General features: G+C 38.7%; 1 protein-coding gene across 1 annotated transcript; it reads right to left on the minus strand.

The window, feature by feature from the left end:
• Positions 1 to 1,480: 1,480 nt before the first annotated feature.
• TMEM254 (transmembrane protein 254) lies at positions 1,481 to 10,651 on the minus strand. Its single transcript, XM_072424226.1, has 4 exons — positions 10,493 to 10,651; positions 8,352 to 8,455; positions 5,494 to 5,553; positions 1,481 to 2,039 (listed from the first exon to the last, which is right to left on the minus strand). The coding sequence occupies exons 1-4, from the start codon at positions 10,577 to 10,579 to the stop codon at positions 1,922 to 1,924; spliced, it is 369 nt and encodes a 122-aa protein (XP_072280327.1). The 5' UTR covers positions 10,580 to 10,651; the 3' UTR covers positions 1,481 to 1,921.
• Positions 10,652 to 13,701: the final 3,050 nt, after the last annotated feature.

A 13,701-nucleotide genomic window follows, 5' to 3' on the forward strand; every position in this document is an offset into this window, starting at 1 on the left:
ACGACCGACTGTACACACGGCAGATTTTCGCCCGATAATTGGCCGATACCGATTATCGGGCGAGAAAAATTTGCCGTGTGTACGCAGCTTAACGAAGTGAAAGCAGCCTCTTTATCTCTTACTAGTCTTAAATATTTACAGCCAGATCATCAATCTCTCCCAAACTGGAGCTTATAGGGCAGCTCATAACAGCCCCCTCCTTCTTTTTCTACCCTACGCAAAAATGCTTCTGCAAGTACCAATGCCTTTATACTAAAATATACCGGTATGTCTTGTACAAGCTAATCTTTAATAACTGCAGTCCGCCCTCCTCTATGTCTACTTTACTAAAAACTTCATCACCGAGTCCTTCGGAAAGCACATACATGCCCCAAATTCATTCATTTCTAATAAGAGCTCTACTCATGGCAGTTATGTAGAGTTCAGGAAGGAAGAAGCTGACCACTAAAACATTTTTAAATGATAGGATTTTGCATGAAAATCAAACTGTTTGCTAATATATTTTTGTGCATCTTCTATCTAGTAATACCACATAAATGTAGTTTCTGGCATTAATCCTTATGAAATTATTATTATGAATATTAGGTACCGGTGAACTATTTATTCTACCTTAACTGCCTCATATTTCGGCTTTTTTGTTTCATGTGTGCAATATTGTGTGCATAATGGGCCTGATTTAATAAAGCTTGCCAAGGCATAGGAGGATACACTTTTATCAGTGAAGCTGGGTGATCCAGCAAACCTGGAATGGATCTGGTCCAGGATTCAAAACATTTGCTAGCAAACAGCAACTGACTTTGAAGAAATTCATTCCAGGTTTGATGGATCACCCAGATTCACTGATGAAAGTGTATCTTCTCCAGTATTCTCCCCGGGTCCTTTGAGCCGGACGCACCACCCAGCACTTTTCAGTAACCACCCGGATGTTTTTGGGTGGTTACCTAAGATTTAGGTCACAATACAGGGGTGCCACCCGACCATATAATCTTCCCACCCGAAAAGTCTGGGTTGAACACTGCTCTCCAGCCTTGGAGAGCTTTAATAAATCGGGCCCAATGCTAGAGATACCAATACGGAACAAGCTTTCCCTTAAGTTTGAACTTTACCTTGACCCACTCTATGGGCATGCTTTATCAAAGCTCTCCAAGACTGGAGAAGATAGACAATCGTGAAAGAACCTGGGTCATCCAGAAAAGCTGGAATGGATTTTTAAAACATCATTCGCTATTAGTTTGTAGATGTTTTCAGTCCTGGACAAAAAAATTCCAGGTTTGCTGGATCACCCAGGTTCACTCATGAAAGTTTATCTTCTCCATCCATGGAGAGCTTTAATAGATCGGGCCATGTGTCTCTCTGAAGTCAGAGAGACCCATACAATTAGCATTTTTGGTGTTTACGTCAGTTCAGGTTTCCTCTTTGTATCCATGAAATACAAACAGCCAGGTTTAAATCAGCACTAAAGAACAGCAACAGAAGAAGCTGCAGAAAGAAGACTGTATTACACCCTGAAGGGCTTTGCAGGTAAGAACAAACAACACTAAATCAGTCTAAACCAACTACTATCAGAAATACGTTGTTCACATTTTTTTTATTTGATGAAATAAAAGTCTCTTCATTCAGTCTCATTGGATGGATGGTAGTATCACAGTTACAAGATTCCTTAATATTTTATACATTGCTTAGATTTTTTAACGATAACTTTCCTGCTTGTGGTTTGAGGTTAGGCTGAGTCTGTATAAAAAAAAGCCATTAGGAAGAGCCAGTTATAGAGATTCTTGCACATTGAAACTGATTTTAAAATCCCTGCAGCTTAGAGGTCGTGCTTAAATTTATACAACAGGTCTCTTAAAATGTCAAAGAGTAAAGAATTGCACTCCGGAAACACATAAGAGCAGCTTGCTGTACAGTCCTTTTTCTTGCTTTACCGTCGCTTCTTTACTGGCTTGTATGCAATAAGCAAAGAGAGAGAAGCTATTCCAAAAAGGAAAGTTTGGAGGACCCACTGTGTTCTGGCTCCGGAGTTTGTGATTCCTTTTGCACTGGAAAGAGTATGTAATGGATTAGAATAGAACATTTAACCTTTCAAATTCAATATAACACGCAGAGCACTTAAGAATAAAGTAGTACTTGTGTTTTACAGATTATAACTTGAAAACTGTATTGGTAAAACTCTACCCTTCCAATGGCAGTTTGCTTACTCAATGAACTCTATTGGATGAGGTTTTCCAATCAATCTCCATATGAATTTTCACACACACACATGTACACGTGACCTAATGTACAGGCCTCATATGGTTCAGCTGTAAACATTTCACTTCACACCAGTTCAGAGCTGGGAGAACAATGCAGAGAGGGACAAAGGGGGACTAATAGATACGGGTAACCTGTAACATAGGGTGGGGTATGCAGCCCCCTAGTGAGAAACAAAATTGAGGTAAATAAATGTTTAAAAAATGAAATGTTAAACACAATAACTCCCCCCCCCTTCAAAAAAAGTAACGCCCTCCTCCCATAAAGATACAAAAACAATTGTGTCACACAATTTAGATATCATCATGCATGCCGCAGTAAAAGCAAAAAATATTTGGGTCAGATCTCTTTGTTATCTCCTCTAAGATGTTGCTTATAGACAATTATGGGTACAAAAGTTTCTCACGCCTTCATGCGCACATGAATTCAAGGCTAGGAAAGCTTGTTAACTATGCGCCTAATTTATTAAAGCTCTCTAAGGCTGGAGAGGATACACTTTCTTCAGTGAAGCTGGGTGATCCAAAAAACCTGGAAGGGATCTGATCCAGGATTTAAAATTTGCTAATAGCAAATGACTTTTATTAAATCCATTCCGGGTTTGCTGGATCACCCAGGTTCAAATAAAAAAAAGTGTTTCCTCTCCAGCCTTGGAGAGCTTTAATAAATCAGACCCTTAGTATTTAGCACAAACTTACTTTTAATATTTTACAAAATTGTGGATTATATCGTGTTTGTTTGAATTTTACTGAAAATGTAGGTTTGGTGGGATGTTTTCCATAGATAAATCCTCACCTTATTAGCTTATTCAAAAGCTTTGTACTCCAGGGTATGAGGGAGCACATGCTATGCACAATGCCAACCCACATTACAACAGTTGCAGTGGCTAAGATCAGAGCAGTGGAGGGAATGATGTGTAAATGCACTAAAAGTGAATGGCATGGGGTGGTGGGTTTATCATTAAAATTTATGTAAGTTTGTTTTAGGCTTATAAGAAATACCTTGTTTCCAAAATGCCATATGTAATACTCCCAGTATATTCCACACAGATTTGTGAAGCTGGAATGTGGATTCTTAGTATATTTCAATCCAGTTCCATAGCAAATTACAAAAACAACAAACCAGATGTGCCATGCTGAAAATTTATACAGCAATGATTAACGGAAATTACATTGTGCAAAGAAGAACAAGCCAAAACTCATGTAGATTCAATTTAATCACCGAATTGCACAGAATATGAGTTCAATTTATTCACATTGGGTTGCTGTGGTGTTAAAAAGAAAGATAATTGATAAAACATGCAAACTGAGAACATTATATAAAATAATGGGGAGAAAAAGACTCACAGAGAATACTGCCATCTAGTGGAAAGACTGGATTATTTCAGAATTTCCCAGGTTAAATCTCCCACTGTACACCAGGTTCCTCCTGTTTAGAAGGCAACCCTAATTACATCATATTGTACTAAAATTTCATCGGCTACTCATTAACAGGATGGTATCAAAGATAAAAATTGCGGGCATGGAGACATCTGACTGTTTTTAAAGCCACCCAGATCCATTGTGTATTAGCTATAATTTATCTAAACGAGAGAATTGGCACACGTGTACCGCTGGAGATCTCAGTGTACTTATGACAGTCAGCAGCTCCATTTATTGACCTTGGTGAGGGGTCACATATTTATCTTATTAAGCCACTGAAATTATATAGAATTGGACCACGTAAAATCACCAAATATCTATATGTATAGCAAAAATATCTGAATTTTTGAAAGATTAGTCCAAAGTTGACTGTAAAGAAATTACTGCTAAAAAATTGTATATTGTCATATACGGATTGAGCACTGAACACATCGCTGTTCAATTTCATGGAGAGGGGAGAGCAGAGAATGAACAGAAGGTACCTCACTGCGACCTTCCCTATCAGAAATAACAGAAGTTGTTCCAAATTGTTTATTGGCATTAAGGGAACGCTGTACACAAATCAGGATTGTTTGTCTCAGGTAACAACTATCTTGTTTGTGTACATAGCTTAACACTACCTAAAGGTAAAAGCTTTTTTGTGTTACAACTGTTGAACAGCAGGAGGGTTCAAAAGATTCTTGCAGGTATACTGCAAAAGCTGATACTTTTCAATGGCCACCCAGTTGTCAAGCACTCATGATGGGCTTTGTTTATTGAGCAAAGTAGAGCTGTCAGTGAGAAGCAATGGCAGTTCTAAACATCAGTACTTTTCTGCCCACAGAACAGGCCTGGTGTACAAAGTATTTGTTGTATACATTATTGGGGTACACTGATTACACTATTATACCATCAGGAGTGATTAGTGGAACACTGGGAAGTTGGACCACAATACAAAGGCATGGACAGTTATACATAATAAAAATGCAATAAAAATGGGACACAGTAAAGGACCAACCTTAGAAAGTTGGAACAAAGTATTGAGGGTGGGGGAGTTGACACAATTATAAGGGGTACTGGATGCCTATAGCACAAACAACTGGGAGCACATTTTTTGTGATCCATTATGCCTCACCTATTTTTTCACTACCCAATACAACTTTTCCTTGCCTGGGTGAAAATTTGAGGGAATGTTTAGGCATCTGGAAATGCTAACTGCACCTAAGCAGCGTCCTAAAAATGTAATGTCTCTATTGGAAAGCATATGTTGAATCCCCAGATTATAGAAGGCATCTGTGATATGTGGCTTGTGTTTTGTTCATGCTATGATAAAGAAAACTCTCTGCGCTCTGTTTTTTATACGTAACCCTTCCACTGTTCTACATGGCCAGTACTGCACTACATCCTGACCTATATTGTAACGCGTATGTGCTGGAGTGTTTACGTTGTAAGTGCGTTCTGTCTTTACTGTTTCTCTTCTGGAATCACAATTTCTCCTGATGTATTAATCCCTGATGTAGCGTTATCCAAATAAGTATGTAATGTTGTTGATCCCTACTAAAATGGAAATTTGTCACCACATTTGCTTAGGTATCAAGCTGTCCAATAAAAGTAGCTTAATGATGATGTTGGTGAGGACAAACTATGCCACTGCCATAGGGTGATTTAGAAGTTTATAAAAAAATTGAATATGACTAAAAGGTGACTGTTGAAAAGCACCTCTGTATATGTTCTAGTGTGCCCCATGTCCGTTACGTTAACAGAGTCACGTTTCTTTTCTACATCTGTATATTACATATAAACTGATTATTGTAAAGTGGAGAAAATTAATATAATATGTACGAACCTGCATAGTCGCAAACTGTAAGCAGCCTCAGCAAAATGGACCAACCACGCCACCCAGAACCTGTGAATATAAACTTTAGTATTTAGAATTGCAAGCAGTACATGAATCTGTAACAATATTGTAAAGCAATGTTTCTCAACCAGGGTTACATGGAACACTAGGGTTTTTCCAGGCGTTGTGAGGGGTACCTTGAGCAATGAGCAGTTTGTCGGTTTAATGGATACCAATGATCTTGTTGGCTATCTGTAAGATACATTCTTCCTGCAATGTAGGAGGCATTGCTAATATTGTACTTATGGTAGGGGCTTCCTGCACACCTGAAATTTCTTTCAAGTGGTTTTCACATGTTAAAAGGGTGAAAACACTGGTATAACTAATAGAAGCAGCCTGATAGGGATCATTGTCTCTTCAATGTGCACAGACTGGTCAAAATATTTACCTAAGTATGGAAATCTTTGAATAGGTCTCCTTGGTTCATTTTGTCACCAAATGTTGGCACTTTTTACATGACTTCAACTTAATAAAAAAAATACAGTTTAAAAGCCACTCAATAGCTGACTCTCCCCAGATTTCATCCACACAAACCCCTTCTGCTAATATAACACTATTGGGATTGTCACAGTGTCACTTGCAGGGAGATTCATTTAAGTATTTATGAATTAACCTACATTTTCTATTTCCCCTGACACTCCCACCAAAAATACAGGTTCTTTTATTTATCAAATAACTTTCAACATTTTGCTGGCATCAATTGCCCAGTGACAAAATGTGCACTACCTAACCAGTCAATCTGTGATTCTTCCTGGAAACTCCACCTAAATGGTTACAGAGTTTATATCATGGCTAAAATCTGCAGTTGCATTAAGAATACATCATGCATTAGGAAAACACTTGTTTTTGTGTGACAATAGTCTAGAATGGCCTTTCTCGACCCTTTTAACATGGATGAACCCTTGAAATAACTTTCAGGTCTTCAGGGACCGCTTCTATAATTACAACATACACAGCTCATATTATATTGCATGGTGGTCACTAGGAATAATAACTCTTACATTGCTGGTCATTGGGAAAATATCATCCTTACAAATAGCCAAAAAGATCATTGATATCAGGTAAATTTACTCGAGAGGTACAAATTGCAAGCTCTAGCAAACTCATGAGGAACCCTGGTTACCTAGCACTGGAAATAAGAAAGTCATAAATGTAGTATGCTTAGAGAAATGGGGGAATAAACAAAAAGACTTCTATTTATAGTTTTTGTAGGTAAATCTCCAATTATGTATACACAATATTTTACTAATTGTTATTTAGTATTTGCTTTCTTCCTATAACTACCTATAATGTTGAAAATGAACTCTTCTTTGAGTTCATTCACATAGGTTCAAAGGTTGTATACAAAATACATGCTGAACTCTCCATATCTGCCTTCCAATCAGATTTGTCTAAAAGAGAGTAAAGTGCGGTTCTATTTATAAGAAAACTCTAAATTGCTGGTTCTAGGAAAGATACACCTGCTTAGCTGTCAACAATGAGTGATCCTTTATATTTGCACAAACCAAATTCTAACAAGATTGTACTTTATTGTGTTTCAAAACAAGTGTAAAAGCTAAGCATTTCTAAGCAGGCTGTATTTTTCTGCCTGTAGCCCCCACCACTTCCCTTAACCAGCATACAAGGCAGTAGGCAATTACTATGTTATATTTCCCCCACATATTTGAGCTTTACTCATTGAATTAAAAAGGGAAGAACATCACAAGGTATCACAGAAGAATGTGTGTGCCTTCACAGAATTTCAAAATCAGGACCCTCCAACACTCCACAAAGAGGTGTGTGTATTGTAATAGCTCATTGCTGACAATCCCCACACCTTCCAAACATCTAACAATTAGATCAGTTTAGGATGCTTCTAAATTCCTTGAATGGCAAATAAAAAAAAATAAGAGGGTAAAAGTATAGAGAAATTAAGCATTTTAAATGAATGCGTTCCTATTTAATACTGAATACTCTAAAGATGTCCTAGTGTCTATCGATTGCTGCTATGTTTCTAAAAACAGGTTTTTAAAGAAAACCTTCGTCTAAATTAGCAAAAAAGGATTTAACAGCAGATTGCGCTGTCAATACATGTTTCTGCAGTTTATGTTTTACCCAGAGCCTCCCGGCATTTGCATGCAAGTAGAATGTTACTGCACATTGCTACTTGCATGGGCAAGTGTCCCACCAAATACACAAAAATGTCTGGGCTTGCTAACAAGTAGCTCAGGTATAAGGTGTTGTGTTTTGGGGTGGGGGTGAGAAGTGTGTCTAATTTCCATACTAGGAGTGGGTAAAGTAATGATTGCTCAGGGCAGTTTTGACAGTTTAAGTGACCTGTTTGCTTTAGGTCAATGTCAGATGATAAGTATTTACGGTTTGGAGAAGAATATTTGAGAACTTCTGATCTATGACATGCAATAATAAATGTTTTCTTCTCAAACTAACAAAGCCATAGAGGAGAAGGCATCATGTCACAGTATTAGATTGTAAGCTTTTCGGGGCAGGGTCCTTTCCTCCTTCTGTGTCACTATCTGTATCTCTCTGTCATTTGCATACCCTATTAAATATACAGTGCTGCGTAATATATTGGTGCTATATAAATCCTGTTTAATAATAAAAATTACCACTAATCCTCTAGGTGCCCCAGCCACCCTTACCCCATTCGATTTCACTCTGCTTTATACTGCAACTTGCAACTGATAGGCATTTCTTAAAATGAACAAACAATATCTTAAAATTTTTATCCCCCATATCAACTATATTAACTAATGAAATCAATGCTATTGGAAATGTAATAATAAATAAGAAAAGGTTGTGCAGTTTACCCATTAAACAAGGTGCTATAGTGATTCTTCACCAGATACTGAACAAAAGATCCAAGAGGTCCAAGCTGCTCATATGGAACCTTCGCAGGCCAAAATACTGTCCACTGGAAAAAACATTTTAAATATATTAGAAACATTTTAATATTGTTGGGCACACACAATGAAGGAGTGAATAACACAGTTTTAATTTATCAGAAATGTTCTTTGAATTATTTTATTTTCATTGATATAGATTGGGTATAGCTTTGTTGAGGAACATACCTGAAGCCAGTCTGAGGACATAAACTCCTTTACATCAGCACAGATCATGCAAAAGTTTTAACATTCTCTTAAAAATAGAAACTCCAATAAGATCAACAGACCTTAAGCAATTTGCCTGGTAGCACAGATCAGCTGGGTAAATATTAATGCTTACCAATCCCTTCATTCTCATGCCTCCAGCCTGTTCAACTGCCACGTATGATTCTAGCTTTCTCTGTGTGGGCACACTCACTCCCAATACAGTTTTGGGTGATGTGCTGCCTGCTGAATGTAATGGGCACACAGGTTGGCAGATCTGCTTTACTCTGTACATTCAATCCCCTGGACTATCAGCCTTGGTTGAGCTATTCTCTATGTATGACCCCTGCTCTTGCTCCACAACCTGGCTTCACATGATCCCCATCTTCCACTTGACTAAGTCCTGTCCTTGTGGATCCCCAACCCCTATCAATTATTGTGTCCATAGACACTATGGCTTGCATGCCTACGTCCCAGGGGCAACAAAAGCGCTGCCATGGCTTTACTACCCCCCCCCCCCAAGACTAAGCAGGCTTGTCTATAGGTGAAGAGTACGGTGGGGAATATGTGTCTCACATCGGAGCCTTACAGTGAATATCCCTGTCTCTACATGATAAACAAAATAAAACAACATATAAGAAAGGGTAACACCAGCCTAATTGCTAAATAAACATTTAAATAACTAAAGGTTTGTTGATAAACATACCATACACATCATTTGTTATTTTGTTTAGCCATGCTTGTGATTTGCACATATACATAGACAGGAAGATCACTTGACTAACACTTTTTCCAATTCAAGAAGTGACAATTTAGATTCCTTGCTGAATAGGCAGGCAGGGGGGTAATGAGGTGACATGCAAATCTGCATTGCTGAATCAGGATGTGTGTGTCACCTATGTCAGAATTGTGTATATCACAAGACTGAATGGACAGATTGCAAATCCTTCGTCAGGCAAAACAGATTTTGTATATTCATGTATACTTTGTATTTTGGGATTTCCTGATGCTCTGCATTAAGATCATCACACACGCTATAAACTGTGCGCTGACCGATCCCAGGAGATTTAGCTGGCCAGATGGCTCTTCTGAAATAATTTAGATACAGGAGACAACTTACTCCTTTGTAAGTGGAGAACAACCATCACCTGGATCATAAACCAAACATGGAATCAATCAAATATTTGCCTACTATATTGCACATATTATCATTCCTGGAACAGACGTACTCCAGGTTTACTGGATCATCCAGGTTCTCTGATGATAGTCTGTCTTCTCTAGTCCTGGAGATCTTTAACAAACCACCCAAAATGTATAAACATACATTTCTAGCATTGATCTCCATTACTGGAATCTAAAGACACCAATTCTAAAGTAACCCCCACCGCCCATATTACACAGGACGCTTCTTTCCTGGTCATAACCAAGCTTTTGTCATTGTGATAAGAAATTTGATGATTGCTTTTACTGATGGTGGAAATAGTCTGCACAAACCTGGGGACAACCAGATTTTAGAATTGCCATTGCCTATCTATGGACTTATTTGGGTGACACCTTGGTGGTGCTGGATGGTCGTTGCTGCTGGTATACATACAAACACAATAAATCTATTACAGCAATAATAATATATGCACATACATACAAAATAAATATATATATATATATATTACTGTAATAATATTATTATATACACTATATATATTACAGTAATAATATTATTATATAATCAGTAGGACCATTGCATTGTATGCATGCTCAGTCCCAGGAATGAAGCGTCACGTGACCACCTCTATGCCACTCAGACCTCCTGCATTGTGCTGTCCATTGAATGAATATTCGCCTCCCTCCCCGTCCCCTCTTACAGCAAAGAAGCCCATGGACAAGGTGATGACAGCCATCCAGAAGAAGTTGGCTCTCTGGAAATAGGCAGCACTGACAGCCGAAGCCATGATAGCAGAATCGCTCCAACCCAGCGCACACTGACCAAGACTTTACACACTCCAATACTCCATACGGCAATACAACCAATAGAAAGACAGCTAGGAAGGCAGCAAACCAATCCCTGTGAAGCCCCGCCCCAGTGTGCGACTAGCAGTACAGTGATTGGTGCAACTCCTGCTTGGCTGCTCCTGTTTTTGCAGGCTGAGCTTGCTGGCAATCATTGGGTATTCCTCAAACAGGAAGCTATAGGAACACACAAATACAGATCTGTGCTTTGTAAAATGCAATTAGTGCCTTGTCCTTCTATTATCTTTTTGCAGTGCTGAGCTCAGACTAAAGTTGAAAGAAGCAGCACAAGGAGGGAAAATACTGTGCAGGAAGAATAGTAATAGAGGAAGGAAGCGAATTGACAAAGAGTGGAGATGATCACTTAGGCTAGGTACACACGTGCAATAATTGTTGGAAAGGATCTTTCATCGACTCAACGACTACACGATGCATGAACTAGTGTTGTACATACAGCACATTCTGCTCTATGGAGAGGGGAGGGGGAGACCGACGGAGCGGCACCCTGCTGCGCATTCCCCTCTTCCCTTGCATTATGATCATTCGTTGTCCGTGGATCTGCCAGGTCTTTCAAACGATAGACAATGAGCACTGTACACACACCAGATTCTTGCCCGATATTGACCCTGAGCCGATTGTCGGACAAGAACTATTGCACGTGTGTGCGCAGCTTTAGGCACAATACAACTTATCTCCTCAGCCACCTTCTTTTTTCTCTCCTCTGATATCTTACTATTATCCTTCCTCATCACTCCTATAGTATATGACCCTGCTCCAATAATCGCGGTCCTCTTCTCCTCCTGTATCAATATTTGTACTTGTATTTTATACAGGCATTTCACCTACAAACCCTGTTTATTGTACAGCGCTACAGAATATGTCAAGGTATTGTTATTATTCAGCATCATTCATTCAGCAGGGGCCCTGCAGCAGCTGGCACAGTCTTTGCTTGTAGACCTGCCTTTAATTTACAGCTCACAGCACGAGCCCTAAGTGTCCAGTGTCCAGGGCAGACTTGCAGGCAAAGACTGTGGCAGCTGCTGTAGGGGGCCTGCTGGCTGAGGATGTCCAGGGCCACCACAATATGTCCGCCGCATGGCAGAACAATACTGGATGGACAGAAATACATATTCTTTGGCAGGTCAAGCAGCCTTTTTGTGTGTATTCCATCTCTGGATTTAACTGTTTGCATGGCATGTGGCTATTCCCCCTACCCATGCACATAAAAACATGCATACATATACCACAGTGCTTCTCAACAAGGGTTGCTAGGGGTTCCTTAAGCAATGATCAGTTTGTGCGTGGGTAGGGGGATCAGGTCACTTTAACTGACACCAAAAATCTTTTTGGCTATCTGTAAGTGACATTCTTCCCAATGACCAGCACATTATTATATTGTGGCCTGTGGGTATAGTAATTATAGAAAGGGTTCCCTGAAAATTATTACAAGGGTTTACCCATGTTAAAAATGTCAAGAAACACTGGTATACAACAATTTTATCAATACATGTTGGGTACAACCATGTATGCCGGAGTTCAAGGAATGAATCTGGGGCCACTATTATGGGTAAATCCAAACTGATGAGCTATAAAGATTTATAAAGAACTGCCTATGGACAATGCTGGGGATCACAGTTGTCACTATTTTGTAGGGCAGGATTTTCTATTTTTCCACCAGCTATAGATTGATACTGTAAAAGCAGGTGAGACATCCTTTTAGTGATACTGGCAGCACAATGGCCTTTGCAGTGCTGGGTCCCAGGTTCGAATCTCAGCCAGGACACTATCTGCATGGAGTTTGCAGGCTTTTTCTTACATTTTTTTTGGAGCTGCCTGATACTATGTTGACCTACCTAAAGCAGTCAATTAAATCCTCATCCAATTAGGCAACCGATGATATAAAGTTTTTGATCTAACAGACAATATACAACTAAATACCTTGCAAAGTGTATGGTCAGCTTTTTATATATAGGGAGTTAGGATATGCCCTGACAACTGATACATACTAGCAGTTTTCTATTTTTAAATGTCTGAAATTTAAAAGACTTTGTTTTCATGAAGACATAGGGCCTATTTTAATAAATCTCTCCAAGACTGGAGAAGATAGACTATCTAGACTAATTTAGGATAATCTAGGGGATCCAGAAAATCTGGAATGAATGTGGTCCAGGATTAAAAACATTAGCCAAATAATAGCAAATGATTTTTAAGAAATCCGTTTTAGGTTGGCTGGATCCTATGATAGTCTATCTTCTCCAGTCTTGGGAAGCTTTAATAAACCAGGCCTAGTTTGTCCATCATTTTATGAGCTATTTTGAGTCTGTCCAACCTTTAAATGAACTATCCTACAAAGTATGGCAAAATTACCAAGGAACCACAAACCGATGATATGTACAAATCAGAAGCAGACATATATCTTATGACACGATAGTTCCTTTATACCTGGCCTTTGTTCTATAGTCGTTTGTATTATAAAATAAGGGGGACAATTAGAAATAAACTGAACAAGACAGGTTTTACTTAGCTGTATACTTGTTAACCACATATATGCCTTTTAAGCTTTACTTTCATAGCAAAGATTTGGTGTAATAATAGAGACACAGTTAATACAGACACCTTCATTATTTAGACAAATTAAAAGTAAAAATCCATAATTGGTTAATCCATAAGTGCATTATCTACTGATCAAATCTCTGAAAGTGGCAAATCCTTTTCCATTTGGCACCACCATCATGATCATCATGCCATGATCATTTGATCTAGGGGTTCTAAAAGCAGAGAATATATTAGATAAAAAAGGATGAGCAGCAAAATATAAAACTTATAAAGAAAGGGTTACTTTTATTGATGCAGATGTTCATTTTTAAGAAACAGTATTTTTGTCCAGCTTTTCGGGAATTGCTCTTTTTTTGCCAAAAGAAGATTGTTTACATTTTAGTTTGCTTTGGGTGCCAGACCTTGCAGGAGTTTGCAGCCTGATGTCACATGGATGAATCTGCCATTAGCTCACTTGCAATGTTCTTTAATTCAGTAAAGGATGTTATATAGTTCATTTAAATGTGCC

The sequence above is a fragment of the Pyxicephalus adspersus genome, chromosome 10 (genome assembly GCF_032062135.1).
Source record: "Pyxicephalus adspersus chromosome 10, UCB_Pads_2.0, whole genome shotgun sequence".
Taxonomy (NCBI): domain Eukaryota; kingdom Metazoa; phylum Chordata; class Amphibia; order Anura; family Pyxicephalidae; genus Pyxicephalus; species Pyxicephalus adspersus.

Bases quoted from the DNA above. Each gene is read 5' to 3' on its own strand.
- TMEM254 (XM_072424226.1), bottom strand. From the start codon at position 10,579: ATGGCTTCGGCTGTCAGTGCTGCCTATTTCCAGAGAGCCAACTTCTTC. The intron at 8,456-10,492 runs GTAAGAGGGGAC...TGTTTTTTCCAG, and splicing joins TGTCCATGGGCTTCTTTGCT to TGGACAGTATTTTGGCCTGC. The intron at 5,554-8,351 runs GTAAACTGCACA...TTATATTCACAG, and splicing joins TATAGCACCTTGTTTAATGG to GTTCTGGGTGGCGTGGTTGG.